This window comes from Salvia splendens, chromosome 5 (assembly GCF_004379255.2).
Source record: "Salvia splendens isolate huo1 chromosome 5, SspV2, whole genome shotgun sequence".
Lineage (NCBI taxonomy): Eukaryota > Viridiplantae > Streptophyta > Magnoliopsida > Lamiales > Lamiaceae > Salvia > Salvia splendens.
In genome coordinates this window covers 39,940,859-39,954,386 of record NC_056036.1, presented here as the reverse complement: position 1 = coordinate 39,954,386, position 13,528 = coordinate 39,940,859, and the positions used below count along the sequence as shown (strand labels likewise).

General features: G+C 39.4%; 1 protein-coding gene across 1 annotated transcript; it reads left to right on the top strand.

Annotated features, from left to right (window-relative positions):
* Positions 1-5,620: 5,620 nt before the first annotated feature.
* On the top strand, positions 5,621-6,309 carry LOC121803356. The gene is made up of 2 exons (XM_042203036.1): positions 5,621-5,845; positions 5,944-6,309. The coding sequence occupies exons 1-2, from the start codon at positions 5,689-5,691 to the stop codon at positions 6,153-6,155; spliced, it is 369 nt and encodes a 122-aa protein (XP_042058970.1). The 5' UTR covers positions 5,621-5,688; the 3' UTR covers positions 6,156-6,309.
* The last annotated feature ends 7,219 nt before the right edge of the window (positions 6,310-13,528 follow it).

The following is a 13,528-nucleotide window of genomic DNA, read 5'->3' as shown; positions in this document are numbered from 1 at the left end:
GGGTTATTGCCGTGGCTGGACATTGTTATGTTGTATGTGTGGAAGAAAGATTGAGAATGGAGATGAGAATGGAAATGAGAGAATGCAATGTGAATTTTTTGGTGTGAAAGTGGGAGTTTTTATAGATGAAAATGTGTATTTTTGGGGGAAAAAACAAAAAAGTGGTAGAAAACGGTAAAAAACGGATATATTTTTTTTGGGAAGTGGAAAAATATTTTTTTTATTTTAAATCGGTTTTTTTAATTAAAACCGATTTTTTTAAAAAAAATAAATAAATTCAAAGGCAACGGCATAGCCGTTGTCCAATCGCAGCACGCCACGTCACCTGTTCGCTGGCACGGACGTGCTCGATGCATCGAGCCGCGCCATGCCAGCGGTGCGAGCGCAACGGCGGACGACGTCTTCTGTGCCGCTGGAACGGAGGAACGGACGTCGTCCGTCCACCGCTGTGCATGAGCATCCACATCCGTGCTCGTTGGCAAAAAAATGGAATGCCTACTCCTTAATTCTAAGAGCATCCACATCCGTGCTCTTGCCAACGAGCACGGATGTAGGCCCGGACCCACTTTTACTCCCTGCTCTTAGGCAAGAGCACAACACACACATCCGTGCTCTTCCGCAAGGACAAGCTCAAGGGTCCCACCATTCTATTATTCAATTTAAATAAAAACATTTCCACAATATTAAAATGTATTAAAATTACCCGGAATAATATTACAAATTATAAAAAAAATTAAAAAATTATATAATTGAAATCCTAAAAATTAAAAATTACATAATTAAAATCCTAAAAATTGAGATTGAGAGAGTTGTTTGGTATAGTGTCATTTTTTGTGTGTTTGAAATGAGAGTATTTATAGATGAAAGTATGAATTTTGGGGTAAAAATAATGAAAAAATAAATTAAAAGTGTGGAAAAAATGGATATATTTTACTAGGAAGTGGGAAAATATTTTTTTTATTAAATCTGAATTTTCAGATTTTTTTTTATTTTTTAAAAAATAATAATAAAAAATGATAAACCAACGGAACAATCAGAGCATGCCACGTTGACGCCTCGTGCTCTTGCCGTTGGCACGGACGTGCTCTATGTAAGAGTAGCGCCCTGCCGTCGGCAAGAGCACATCGGCGGAAATGGCTTTTCCTTGCCGACGGCAAGAGCACGTCCGTCGGCAAGGACACCTATGTGGATGCTCTTATGTGAAAGAACAAATTATTTTCATAGTGCTTCAATAATTAATGTAGACTGTAGAATATTGGTGGCGTGTATACGTGGCACAATGGTACTACTGATCCAAATTCACAATTCGACAGATGTTAAGATGAGATAACTATGGATTTCCAATACAAATTGATTTGAGCATGCCGCCTACCATCTTCGATCGGCTTGAACTTTTTTGTTTGGAGAGCTCAAGATTCACACACATGGTTCATAGCATGACACATACAGGGTAGGACCAAAAAAATAGTTTCTATCTCACAACACTTTTTTGACAACATTAATACAAGAAGTGAGTAAAGATGAAGACAGAAGCTCAAGAATCACAAAGTGACACATATGAAGTTCATGATTACCACACTTTTTGGCCAAGGATTTTCATCATTTAAGGATATTTAAGTAATATTGCATGACCCAAATTTTTAGGTGTTAGAAAGAATAGTAGTACTAGTACTAATACTATGTAGCTAGAACGTAGTCAGTCATATTGATAAAATTTCAGTAAATAACTTTAGAAGATATTCCATATTTTGCAAATGACTTTTAATCTTTATACTTTTTATATTATTTGCAGTTCATATAACATTAATTTTGACTAATCCCAGTACAGCATGTTGATTGTGTTTTTACTGACAAAAAAGATTTTTATGCAAAATTTTGTTACGGAAATATATGTCGATACAATACTATCATATCACTGGCTAGCCGCCGATACAACATACGTGTAAATTAAGAAAATTAGAAATGTAATGTCATTTTTATTATTGATGAGATATGCAGACAAAACAAAAAATAAACAAACTTTATAAATACAAATGTATTATTGATAATGATATGCTGATACAGACACAACCATAGCTCAAACAATGCCAACATCGCAGTAACCAGAGCAGGGGAGTGAAGCTACATCCGAGGCATTTCCGGTGTTCGATGCAAGCGAGACACCGAGGGACGAGCAGGAAGTAACACAGGAGAGAGAGAGGCCGCAGAGGCAGAGGCAGAGGCGTCTACCGGAGTGGTTGGGAGACTATGTCTCTCGTTAGTTTTGCTTTTATTTTAATTATGAGACTATAAGTTTTATTATTATTTTTGCTTTAAATATTAGAGTTTAATTATTTGGGTCGAGCGGATCTATAAGCTCCTTACCGGGTTTTCTTCGTTGATTCTTTTCATGTCCGTAAGTCGAATCAACCCTAAGGTCCTTAGATATAAAAAGGGAAATTGTTATTCTTTTCTCTCGAGAAATAACATAATCAATTTTCCCAATTTTTGTCCTGCTCAAGCAACGATAAATCTGGTGTATTCGACCGGGAATTGCCGGCGACTACCCTCGGAAATAAGTATCTGATCATCGCTCGAGGCCGGTCTCGACAGTGCGACGTTAAGAGCATCTGTAACGCAAGGGGCCGGGCCGCATCTCGCGAGTCCCGGCCCGTCCCGAGCGTTGCACGGAGGAGAGTCACGGCCCAGGCCCGTCCCGGGGCCGCGTTCCCGGCCTGTCGCCCGTCCCGCGTCCCGGCCTGGGACGGCGTTGCACTGTGACGGGCCGCAACTGTAGAGTCCCGGCCCAGCATTACACGCTCCTCGGGCCGGGCCGCAACCAATTTTTTTTTTAATTCGAAAATGTGTTGAACGAGTCTCCATTGTTCAACGACTTGTGTGCTGGGCGAGCACTGAACGTAGAGTTCACGGCCAACCACCGTCGGTATAGTATGGGGTACTATCTGGCAGACGGGATCTATCCTCGATGGCCCGTGTTCGTGAAGACTATCACAGCTCCGACAACCGATCGGAGGGAAATGTTTGCCCAAAGGCAAGAGGCGGCTCGGAAAGATGTCGAGCGTGCATTCGGAGTCCTCCAAGCGCGGTGGGCTATCGTGAAGGGAGCGGCCCGTGGTTGGCAGCGGTCAAACATCGCCGACACAATGTATGCATGTATCATAATGCATAACATGATCGTTGAGGACGAGCAAGATAACGTCACTTTGTGGAGCGACGATCCGCTCGCCAGCACCGGGAGCAACTACGTTGTCACCGAGCCGCCCGTGCAGGGCCTTCCTCACGACATCCGCAATGTCATGGCCCATTCAGCTGCGATGCGCCAAGAGGAACAACACACTCGCCTCCAAGCCGATCTAATCGAAGAAATTTGGACTCGCACCAATGTTTTCCAGAATTGACGTTATGTTTTTATGTATTTTATTTTCAGTTTTAAAATTTCTATGTTGTAATTTTGCAGTATTCGATGAAATTAAATTTTCCGTGTTATAAATTTCCAGCGTTTTTTATTTTACGAGTTAAATAGGTTGGAGTTGTGAATAGTGTCATTTATTAGTTGCGGCCCGGGCCGCAACCTGCAGGGTTACAGCAGTTGGGGCCTGGGCCGCAACTGTAGAGGAATGATGACGTGGAGGGGACTTGAGGCCGGAAATGAGGACGGGTTAATGATGCCCTAAGGCAGGGCAAACCTTAACATATGCCGACAAAATAAAAATCAAAATGTAACTTGTATTCTTTGATAGAAGAAAAGTGAATCCAAACCTCTCTCTTAGTACTACTTATTTACGCACTCTATCCGTCCATTAGTCGTTATAATATGCGACATATATTTCAATATAAAATTATAATATAGTAGAAGAAATAATTGAATTATTAGTACTTAATTTAAAGTAAACATAAAGAGAAATTTATAAAATGTAGGTGTGCTAATTGATATCAAAACTAGGGATGTCAATCGGGCCAATCCGTTCGGGTTCGGGCAAACCCGTTCGGGTTGTCGGGCCATTCGGGTACGGGCTATTCGGGTTATGATTTTTTCGGGTTATAAAAGTTCGACCCTAACCCTAACCCTTTGTGTTTCGGGCTAACCCACCGGGTTATTCGGGCCAATGCGTATTTTTAATTCTTTTAATATTTTCAAAAAATAATACGTATTTTAAATTTTCTTTAATTATATACATATTTTTAATTAATCATTCAATAATAAAATACATATTTTTAATTTTCTTTAATATTTTTAAAAAAGATTAAGTTATTTAAATTTAAATAACTCATTCATTACATAATTATTTGCAAAATATCTATCAATAGTATATTTATGTTTATGTATTTAAAACATAAATCAATACTTTGTTTCAAAATTCAAACATAAATCAATTCGTAGAAAATTAAATAAAATTTTCATAACGTGAGAGGTGCATCGTAGATGTAACAAAAATATTTTGAATTGTTAAAGAGTGAATTATCAAGATGCTAGCTAATTGGAGTAACTCTTAAGTTTTCTTGAATTATAATTGGTCAAATTTAATTTATTCCAGCTGTAAATAAGTCAAATATAATTTATCTTTGTTTTAAGAATCATCAAAGTACGCATAATTCAATGACGAAGCGGCGTCAAAACACTTTGCACTATTATATTGGAAATATACTAAAAGAAAGCTTTTATATATGCGTATTTATGAATCCATCCACATGGTGATTTTTTTTGTGATCTTATATAGTCGGTTGATGTATTTGAATTTTGCATGGTTTTAGAGGGTTGTCTTGGATGATTTTGATTATATTTCTATATTTTGGTATGTTTACATGTTTGTTGAGAAATGATAGAAAATTGATTAGAAAATGTACACAAAAGATGTGGATGTGCAGCAGCCTTGTTTGAGTCAATGTTTCTCGCGATTTTGAAGTCTGATAAACCTCTAATACATATCATTCTCTCCGTCTTCGAAAGAGCTTCGCGTGGATATATTGCACGCCTCAATCGGGGCTTTGTAGAGAAAGTTATGACCGTTACAAAAACTGCTCGCTGTGCAGAAGCCTTCAACCCGACGGGCCGACCCGTAACCCGAACGGGTCAGCCCGCCTAACCCGACAACCCGAACGGGTCAGCCCGAATGGCCCGATTTTAAATTCGGGCTGCGAAATTACAACCCTAACCCTGTATTTTTATCGGGTTATTCAGGCCGGCCCACGGGTTCGGGTTACATTGACATCCCTAATCAAAACTTTGACGTGCGTAAACCTTATTCCACCAACTTTCCACTCAATCTTTTATTTTATTTTTATTTTTATTTTTATTTTTATTTTTATTTTTATTTTTATTTTTATTTTTATTTTCTTATCTTGTTCAATTTGTTTCTAGAGATATCCCCAAGGATCCCCAACTAGAAGAAAGTGTGCATATACTATCTTGGGCTAGAAAAGTGTTAATGTGTTGTTCATTTTATTAATTTAATTGCATTATAGTAGTAGAAGTACTATATTTATCTAGAAACAAATTAAAGATAGTGGTATTTTGTTGACCAAATATCGACGTGGCCATACCGTGCGATTCACTCCACATTCTTATACCTTTAAATATATTTTATAATCCCATTAATACAACTACTAAATATTTGTCACCCCCACCAGATTTTTCTTATATTATTTACAATTACATACTCCATATTGAAGAAATTTGTTTTTCTCCTCATGACTCCGACGTTGAGCTCTCAAGGTCTAGTGTTGGCCACCGCCATGGCCGTCTCCGCCGGCACGGTCGTCCTCTTCGATCTCCTCCGGGGAAAGTACTTCCCTCCCATCTCCCAAATTCATCAAAACCAACTCCTCAAATCTTGCTTATCTTCAGGTATACACAAACACATCTTACTTAATTTGTTTCTTGAAGGTTGGTTTTTATTACATTAATTATACTACTAGTACTTAATTTGCAATTTTGTGTCACAGAAACCAAGAAGAATAAAATGAAGAAGAAGAAAGTGAAGTTTGCAGAGGATGTGAAGGAACCGAAGGGGAATGGGGAATTGTACAGAAAAGCAGGGAGAAAAAGATCGGAAATTCAGAGAAATTGGTGGGGAAATGAGTTGAAGAAAATGCCTGCGAATCATGCTGCTCTGTATAATGGGATTTTGAAGCAGAGGATGGGCTGTTCCTATTGATCACTTTTATTTATTTATTATTATTATTAGTTTCAGGAAAAATCATTGTAAATATATTGATCACTATCTTTGATTTTGTGTGAATATGACCATACCTACTACAATTTCCTGGCCTTAATTTCAAGTCCACGCATGACCAAAAAGCATACTACTACTATTTGCATAGTTGCCCTTCAAATTTCCAGATATTTTATTGTTGTTAGTGATGTTTTTTTATTGTGTTTTATTTTAGATTTTTGAAAAGCAAGACGATAAATTGAAGTGATAGTTTCGTAGAAACATTCAAAACAGAGAATCTTGGTCCTGTCAGAGTATACCGAAGCATGAAAAATAAAACAAATTTACCAAGAAAATAGATCAGTCTCGAAATCAACAACTGATCGGAAACAAGTCTAAAATAGCACGTGTTAGGATATCCACAATGGGTGCTCTTAGGCGCGCCCCTATTCACAGTCACGCCATCATTTTTATCCTCCCACTTGCAGTGCGGCGTCCTAAGGCGCGCCCTATATGTTTTACTATTGTTTAGTTAATTAATTTAAATATTTTCAGATGTATAATGAAAACTAATTAAAAAACACAACGAGTAGCTAAAAACGGCAAAGACTGCATTGATTAAACAAAAGTTACACGATTCAAGTTGGCTAATCTATGCAATTCCCAACTTCCGGCGCAGCTCATCGATCAACCCCCGGAGATATTCGGCTTGGGCGAGGTCTGTACACTTCGAGAGGGCCTTGTGCGTTTGCAACAACGTCTTCGCCATCGAGGCAGTTGCCAACGACTCATACGCGGCGGTCGTCGGGATCGAGATCGGGACCAGGATCGGCGATGGGGTGGCGGCGGTCGAGGATGATGTCGCTGTCGCCTTCCCCTTGTTCTTCGCAGCCTTGATGCCTATGGGACGCCGGGAGGACATCGGTGTGCCGGAACTCTCTTCCTCCGTGTACGTCCGGTTGAGGTCCACCGGACGAGTTCCGCTTTCACTGCTCATGTAACCGCCAGTTCCGGTGGTCTTCGTCCTCTTTGGCGCACCGGTGTGCAGAATCCCGCCATGGAACTTCTGCTTGTCCCTCAAGAGCGCCCAGATGGCAAAATGTTTGAAGTCGTCGTACATGGACTGGTACGACAACAGCTCTCTATCGTGCACGTCGCTCAAGCTCTCGCCGCTCCCCTGCTCCCTCGCGCACTTCTCGTACTCCGCCGCGAACAGGTTGACTTGCTTCTTCACCTGATCCCAGTGCTTGCGGAGCTGCTCTCGTTGGCGCTCGTACGCGGTCGGCGGCTTCGCCGTATTGTCTCACTCGGCGATGCGCTCCCAGTACACGAGCTGCTTCTAGTTGTTCGCGAATATCGGGTCCTCCGATATATCCACCCAACACCTCGCCAAGACAAGGGTTTCATCCGGCTGGTAGTTCGTATGGCCGGGAGCGAACTCTTCATTTATTGCCGGAGGTGGCATCTTGGTCGCGCGGTGCCGGTTCCACTTCTTTTTGGCGGGGGTGGAAGCGGCGGCGGCGGCGGATGGGGTGGCTTCGGCGTCGTCGTCGGCGGCGGCGCGGCGGGAGGGGGCGACGAGTCGGGTTGGAGACTGCTCCATGTCAGACAAACCGTACGATTCCGTACTGAATTCCGGATCGTACTGCGTGTTGGCGTCGAACGGCCGATATTCGTCGGGTTCTGTACTCGGCCAACGCGCATCACCACTAAACATCGGACTATTGGGACTTGAATCCATTTCGTAGTATATGTGAGTATTCGAGAGTGAAATCGTGAAATGAAATGTTACAAATGAGGTAGGGTAGGGGGTATTTATACAAAATTTTCAAATTTAACATTAAAAAATAAAAATAAAAAATGCGTGCCATCGTCCGCGCCCATCATCCGCCGAGCCCACAATGGTGCCCGATGGCGCGGACGATGGCTTATCGTCCGCCGAGCCCACAATGGTGCCCGATGGCGCGGACGATGGCGCGGACGATAGGCCATCGTCCGCGCTTCTTCCGCGCCTGAAGCTTAGGGCGTGGGCATAGGGCGCGCCCTATGGCGAGCTCCTACAATGGCGGCATCGTCCGCGCCCGAGAACGATGGCACGTATAGGGCGTGCCATCGGGCGCCCCATTGTGGGTGCCCTTAGTCTGATGCATTCGTGATCGAATTTAAATAGGGTTCACATATTAGAAATTATTTTTGGCCATAATCACTTTTTTAGTTGTAATTACTAATTCAGGACGAAGATTTAGATATGTGACCTTTGTGGTGCGCAAGTAAGAGCATGCACATTGACATTCTTAATTAAAGAATGTCACCCATTATTCATGGGTCCGACATCACTTTTTTCTTTATTTTTTAACTAAAGAATAACACTTCCAACAATTCATTCTTTTTAACTATGTCCAGGGACGGAGCCAGGAAATTATACTAGGAGGGGCAAAAATATTAACATACAAATAAATAAATATAAATATAATATATATACATTAAAATAACATAGTATATTATTTTAGAGGATGGTATGCCTACGCAGATGTAAGGAGAGAGGCAAGTAAAAATTATTTTTTTTCTAAATTAGGGGGGCAAATTAGGTGAATATGTATATATTTAGGTTTTATAATATATATACTTACATGGTTATAGAAAAATGAGGTGGGGCCTTTGCCCCTTCTCACCATATTATAGATTTGTCCCTAACTATGTCTCACTATTTCATACCCTCTCTGTCCGCGAATAGGAGTCCCGTTTTGCCATTTTAGTTCTTCCGTGAATAGGAGTCTGATAGAACGTGAGGTTCTATCGATGCAAAAGAGCACACGTAAGACGGAAATTGATCGGAAAATATGATAAACACACCTAGTTGAAGTGCTAGGGTTTTGAGAGCCAAGGGTTGAGAAAAAGTGTTTTTTATTACTTTAATTCTCAAGACTCGATCTATGGGAATTCTATAATATATAGAATTCCCCCTGCTTGATTCGGACTTACGACTCGGGAAAGAATCAAGAAGAAAACCCAAGAAGATTGACACGATTCTATCCTAAACATAAAAGTTATCGTGACACAAATCTATCCTAAACATAAAAGATATCCTTCAGAATAAAGAAGCAATAATAATTAAGTAGGCTAATCTTCTCTTCCTTTTTAGTGTGATACATAGTCTCCGTATCGGACTGATTTGGAAGCTTCCCTTTTGGGCCTTTCTTTCCTTCCACTCTTCTTCTCGACTTCCTTGCGTGGCACGTCTTCTTCCACGTCGTCCGGCAAGCTACTCGTCGGACTTGGTGATGGCGGTTGGATCATGCATGACGTGGAGTCCCTATTAGAGTCCCGGTTCAATTTTACCATAAACGATAGAGTGAACTACATAAATGGTACCTGATCTTTCACTTTCGCACATAAATGGTTCATGATCTTTATTTTACATTATTATACTAAAAGCGTTACACTATTAGCCGAGCTACATTATTAGACTGTACAATCTACATTATTAGCCGAGCGTGGCCAAGCCACCGCTCCAGCGAGGACTTGGCCGGTGCTGGTCACAATAACCCCACCATGGCTACCGTGCTTGTGTCTATGCTACATCTTTCCCCCCCTTTTTTTACGGAGAATGATGGAAGAGAGAGGACGAAGGGGAAAAAGCAGAGATTATTTATGAGCATTGATTTTACAGCTGTGTGGGTCCACTTTGGTTGTTTACATTTTACTATCCATGGGTTTTAGTTAGGGCAGGTAATTCGGTCGGTTCAGTTAGAACCGAGCCGAAAACACGATTAACCGAGCCCAAGCCTAATCGCGACTGAAGCACCGGAACCGAAACCGAATTGGCCTCGGTTCGGTTTGGTTCCTAACCGAATAGGGTCGGTTCGGTTCCGGTTAACCGAACTGGAACCGAATTTTTAAAAATAATTATGTAATTTACAGGTATTGATCCTTGGACGTTGCACACGAAAAATTCCCACCTTGGCCAACACTTGCCCTGCATTGCAGTTTTAGTGTTTAATCGGTTCTTTAATTTAATAATCGGGTAAACCGATCGGTTCTCGATCTAACCGAGAACCGATCAAGACATGCAGAATTTGGAAAGTATAACCGAGAACCGAGGTGATCGGTTCGGTCATCGGTTAACCGACTAACCGATGACCGAATTATCAGCCCTAGTTTTAGTTATTTGGGGAATGCGTATATAATGGTATTGTATGTTCCAATTGATTTGGGAATACACTTTTATTTAATAATAGTATAATCTAGTTTGCACTCTTATTATTTGTTGAATAATACGGTACACTATTTTTTTTCCTCTATAGTTTAACACTAGGTTTATATTTAACATAGGAGTATTGTTGACATATCTTCATTATATCAATTTTTTTGTGTATCTATTTTAATACTACTATATAAAATATTAGTAGTCGTTTAAATTAATTTGGTAAAATTCTACTTCATTTATTTAAAATCAAATAATAAATTAAAGCACTATCATGTTAAATATCACAAAAAATGACAATTTGTAATCGGGTGTGATAATAGAAAAAAGTCTAAAAGTTTGTGGCGTAATATTCTGATTTCAAACGTTACGAGACGGATCAAAATTTTAATAAACTTTATAACTCGAATGACTATTATCTCATGGAGTATAAAAATACACTATTAAATTTTGTATTGAAAATTTACTATGTACTTGTGTTTTCATCCTTTTATAAATTTGTAGTACTAAATAAAGAAGGTAAGCATACTAAAATATTGTTTTTTTATAATTTCAATGCCGGCTTATTCAATTTTCTAGTTCCATCCCTGGACTAAAACGCATTACATTATTAGCCGAGCTACACTATTAGATTACACAATCTACATTATTAGATGACACGTTGCATTAATCTAACGTTTACATCACAAGATTCAATGGATGAGATTTGCTTGGATTTTTGACAGAATTTCACTTATTGATATGAATATATCCCCACAGGGGAGTGATCAATTGCTAACTCGTCATTTAATTGATAACGTTTTTTATTTTTTAATATTAAAAAGATAATAGCAACTACCAAATTTAGGGTTTATAAACACAATGTCAATACAATGTATGAAATACATCAATACAAAGACATGACAATGTCATTACAATTTCATATTGACATTGTACGAGTATTGTATTGACATATTATGTGATGTGTATTGATATAAAGATGTTAACGAAATTTATGAATATTTACGAAAATTTTATCAAATTTTGATATCGAAACATATGCATGTTGGATCTTGTTGGAATCCTTATAAAATTCTCTTTAATTTGATATATGTTATGCGGAAAAATAATTTAAATCGAGATAGTCATATGCATTTAAAGTTTTGGGATATTTTTCAAAAGTAGTTATAACTAATTTGTTGTTAACTGAAATTAATACCCTAATTGATATTTTTTTTGTGCATGATATTGATACTCAAGGGTTGAATGACCTTGGCCTTTCATTTGAAATCTAATTGTAATCATTTAGTTGTAGTTAACAATTTAAATGTGAGTTAACAATATAACACACCCCTATCCCTATATATGTTTATATGGAGTATATAATAATCAATCGGTATGTTGGTATACACCGGTATACCGAAGATTCAATATACCACGATATACCAGTGGTATAGGAAATCTAATACCGTTACCGTACCAAATCTTTCGTTACGGTATGATACTGTACCGAAATCTATGGTTGAAGGTAGCTTAAGAGTGTGTTGCATTCTACTGTTCTAGGTCGAGCTACTAAGTCCAATGAATCCACTAGATCACTCGGTCTAGGAACTCAAGGGAATATAGAAGACTCGGTCGTTGGACACACAACTCTCGCGTTTCAAAGATCCCTCAACCCGTTATACTATAGACTAGTATAGAGAAGCAAGGGGTCGATCCCACGAAGATGGATGCGTAGGAAAGCATTTAGAAGATTCTGATTAGAAAGCGGCTGCTGCAACGCAAATTTGGGCTGAGGTGTAACTACTACTAGACCTAGGAACGAAGTAAACACCGGACCTAGGAAACTGAAAACATCATGCCGACATTAAACTTTCTTATAACTGTGAGACATTAAACTAACTTCTTAGACTTAGCAATAAACTTCCTAATTTAACTAGACAGAAAGCAGGAAAACGGTGGAGACTATTTTCCGCAAACAGAAAGTACAATATTAAAGCTGCAAATAACAAATAAAAGATTAACCAACACTGTCGCACATCTCATTACCTATATCAAATGCGAACATGAAGAAAACAGAGCACAAACCCAGATTCAAACAGAATGTACAAGTGTGGACGTCGGAAACTTGCAATTAGCCAGAAATAAAACAAATCTACATACGCTAGACGGAATGAAATGAAAACACAAAATTCCGGAATCAACTCCGATCACCCTGTTTCAGATGCTTAATCCACTCCGGATCCAAGCATTCCGAACCCATCAATCAACAAATTCAACTCCATAACTTCTGATTCAACCGAACTACCCCGATCAACACAAGCCTTCAACAATTCTGCGCAAACTCAGTAGAACAGCGCAAAAATCAACGTACCTCGACAAACTTAAAACCAAATGCATCCATGCTCGAAATTAACAGTAACTCAAATACGGAAACAGAAACTTCAATAACCAACAGAAATTCAACGGAAAACAAAGCCGAGCTTCGAACAACAAAGCTCGGTGAAATTCACGACGGAAATTAAAATGAAAGCGATTAAATTGTTTCTTCGCCCTCTGTGAGAACGGTGTTGCCCAACTACGAAGTAGCACAAAATAACCCGAAAACTACCCTACGATCTCCCGAACATTTCCCCCAAGTGTGTAAAAATGAGTAAGCTACGAGCCACAATCTGGTCACAAGTCCTCCATTCTCCGCTCTCCTCCCTTTTTGCATGCTCTCCTCCTTATATAGGTGCGGAGTTGATCTTCTAGAAGCCTTCGTAGAAATCTCCATTCTACCCTGCAGCTTCGTTATCTCCTCCGTCTAGTCGTTTTTCCTCCAAATTGCTCACTTATTCGCCAGTTCCTTGGACCATGTAATTGTACTCTTCTTTCCTGGATCTGGCGAAAACCTTCTACACACCTGGCTTAAAATATGCGTTAGACCCCGCAAACAAATGAATTTTACCCTTTAACCAATGCATGAAATTAGCCTTATCAATGGTATACCAAAAAATGGTATTTTCAATATTTTTTCGGTAAGGTAAGTCCAATATTAAGGCATTCGGTATAATTCTCCACCCCAACCTAAGGTTTTTGATGAATATATAGTGACATTAAATAACATTCAATGATAGTATTCAATTAGTGACATTAAATATCTAGGAGTGACAATCTCTTAAATGACATTTATTACATGTAGTACAGAGAA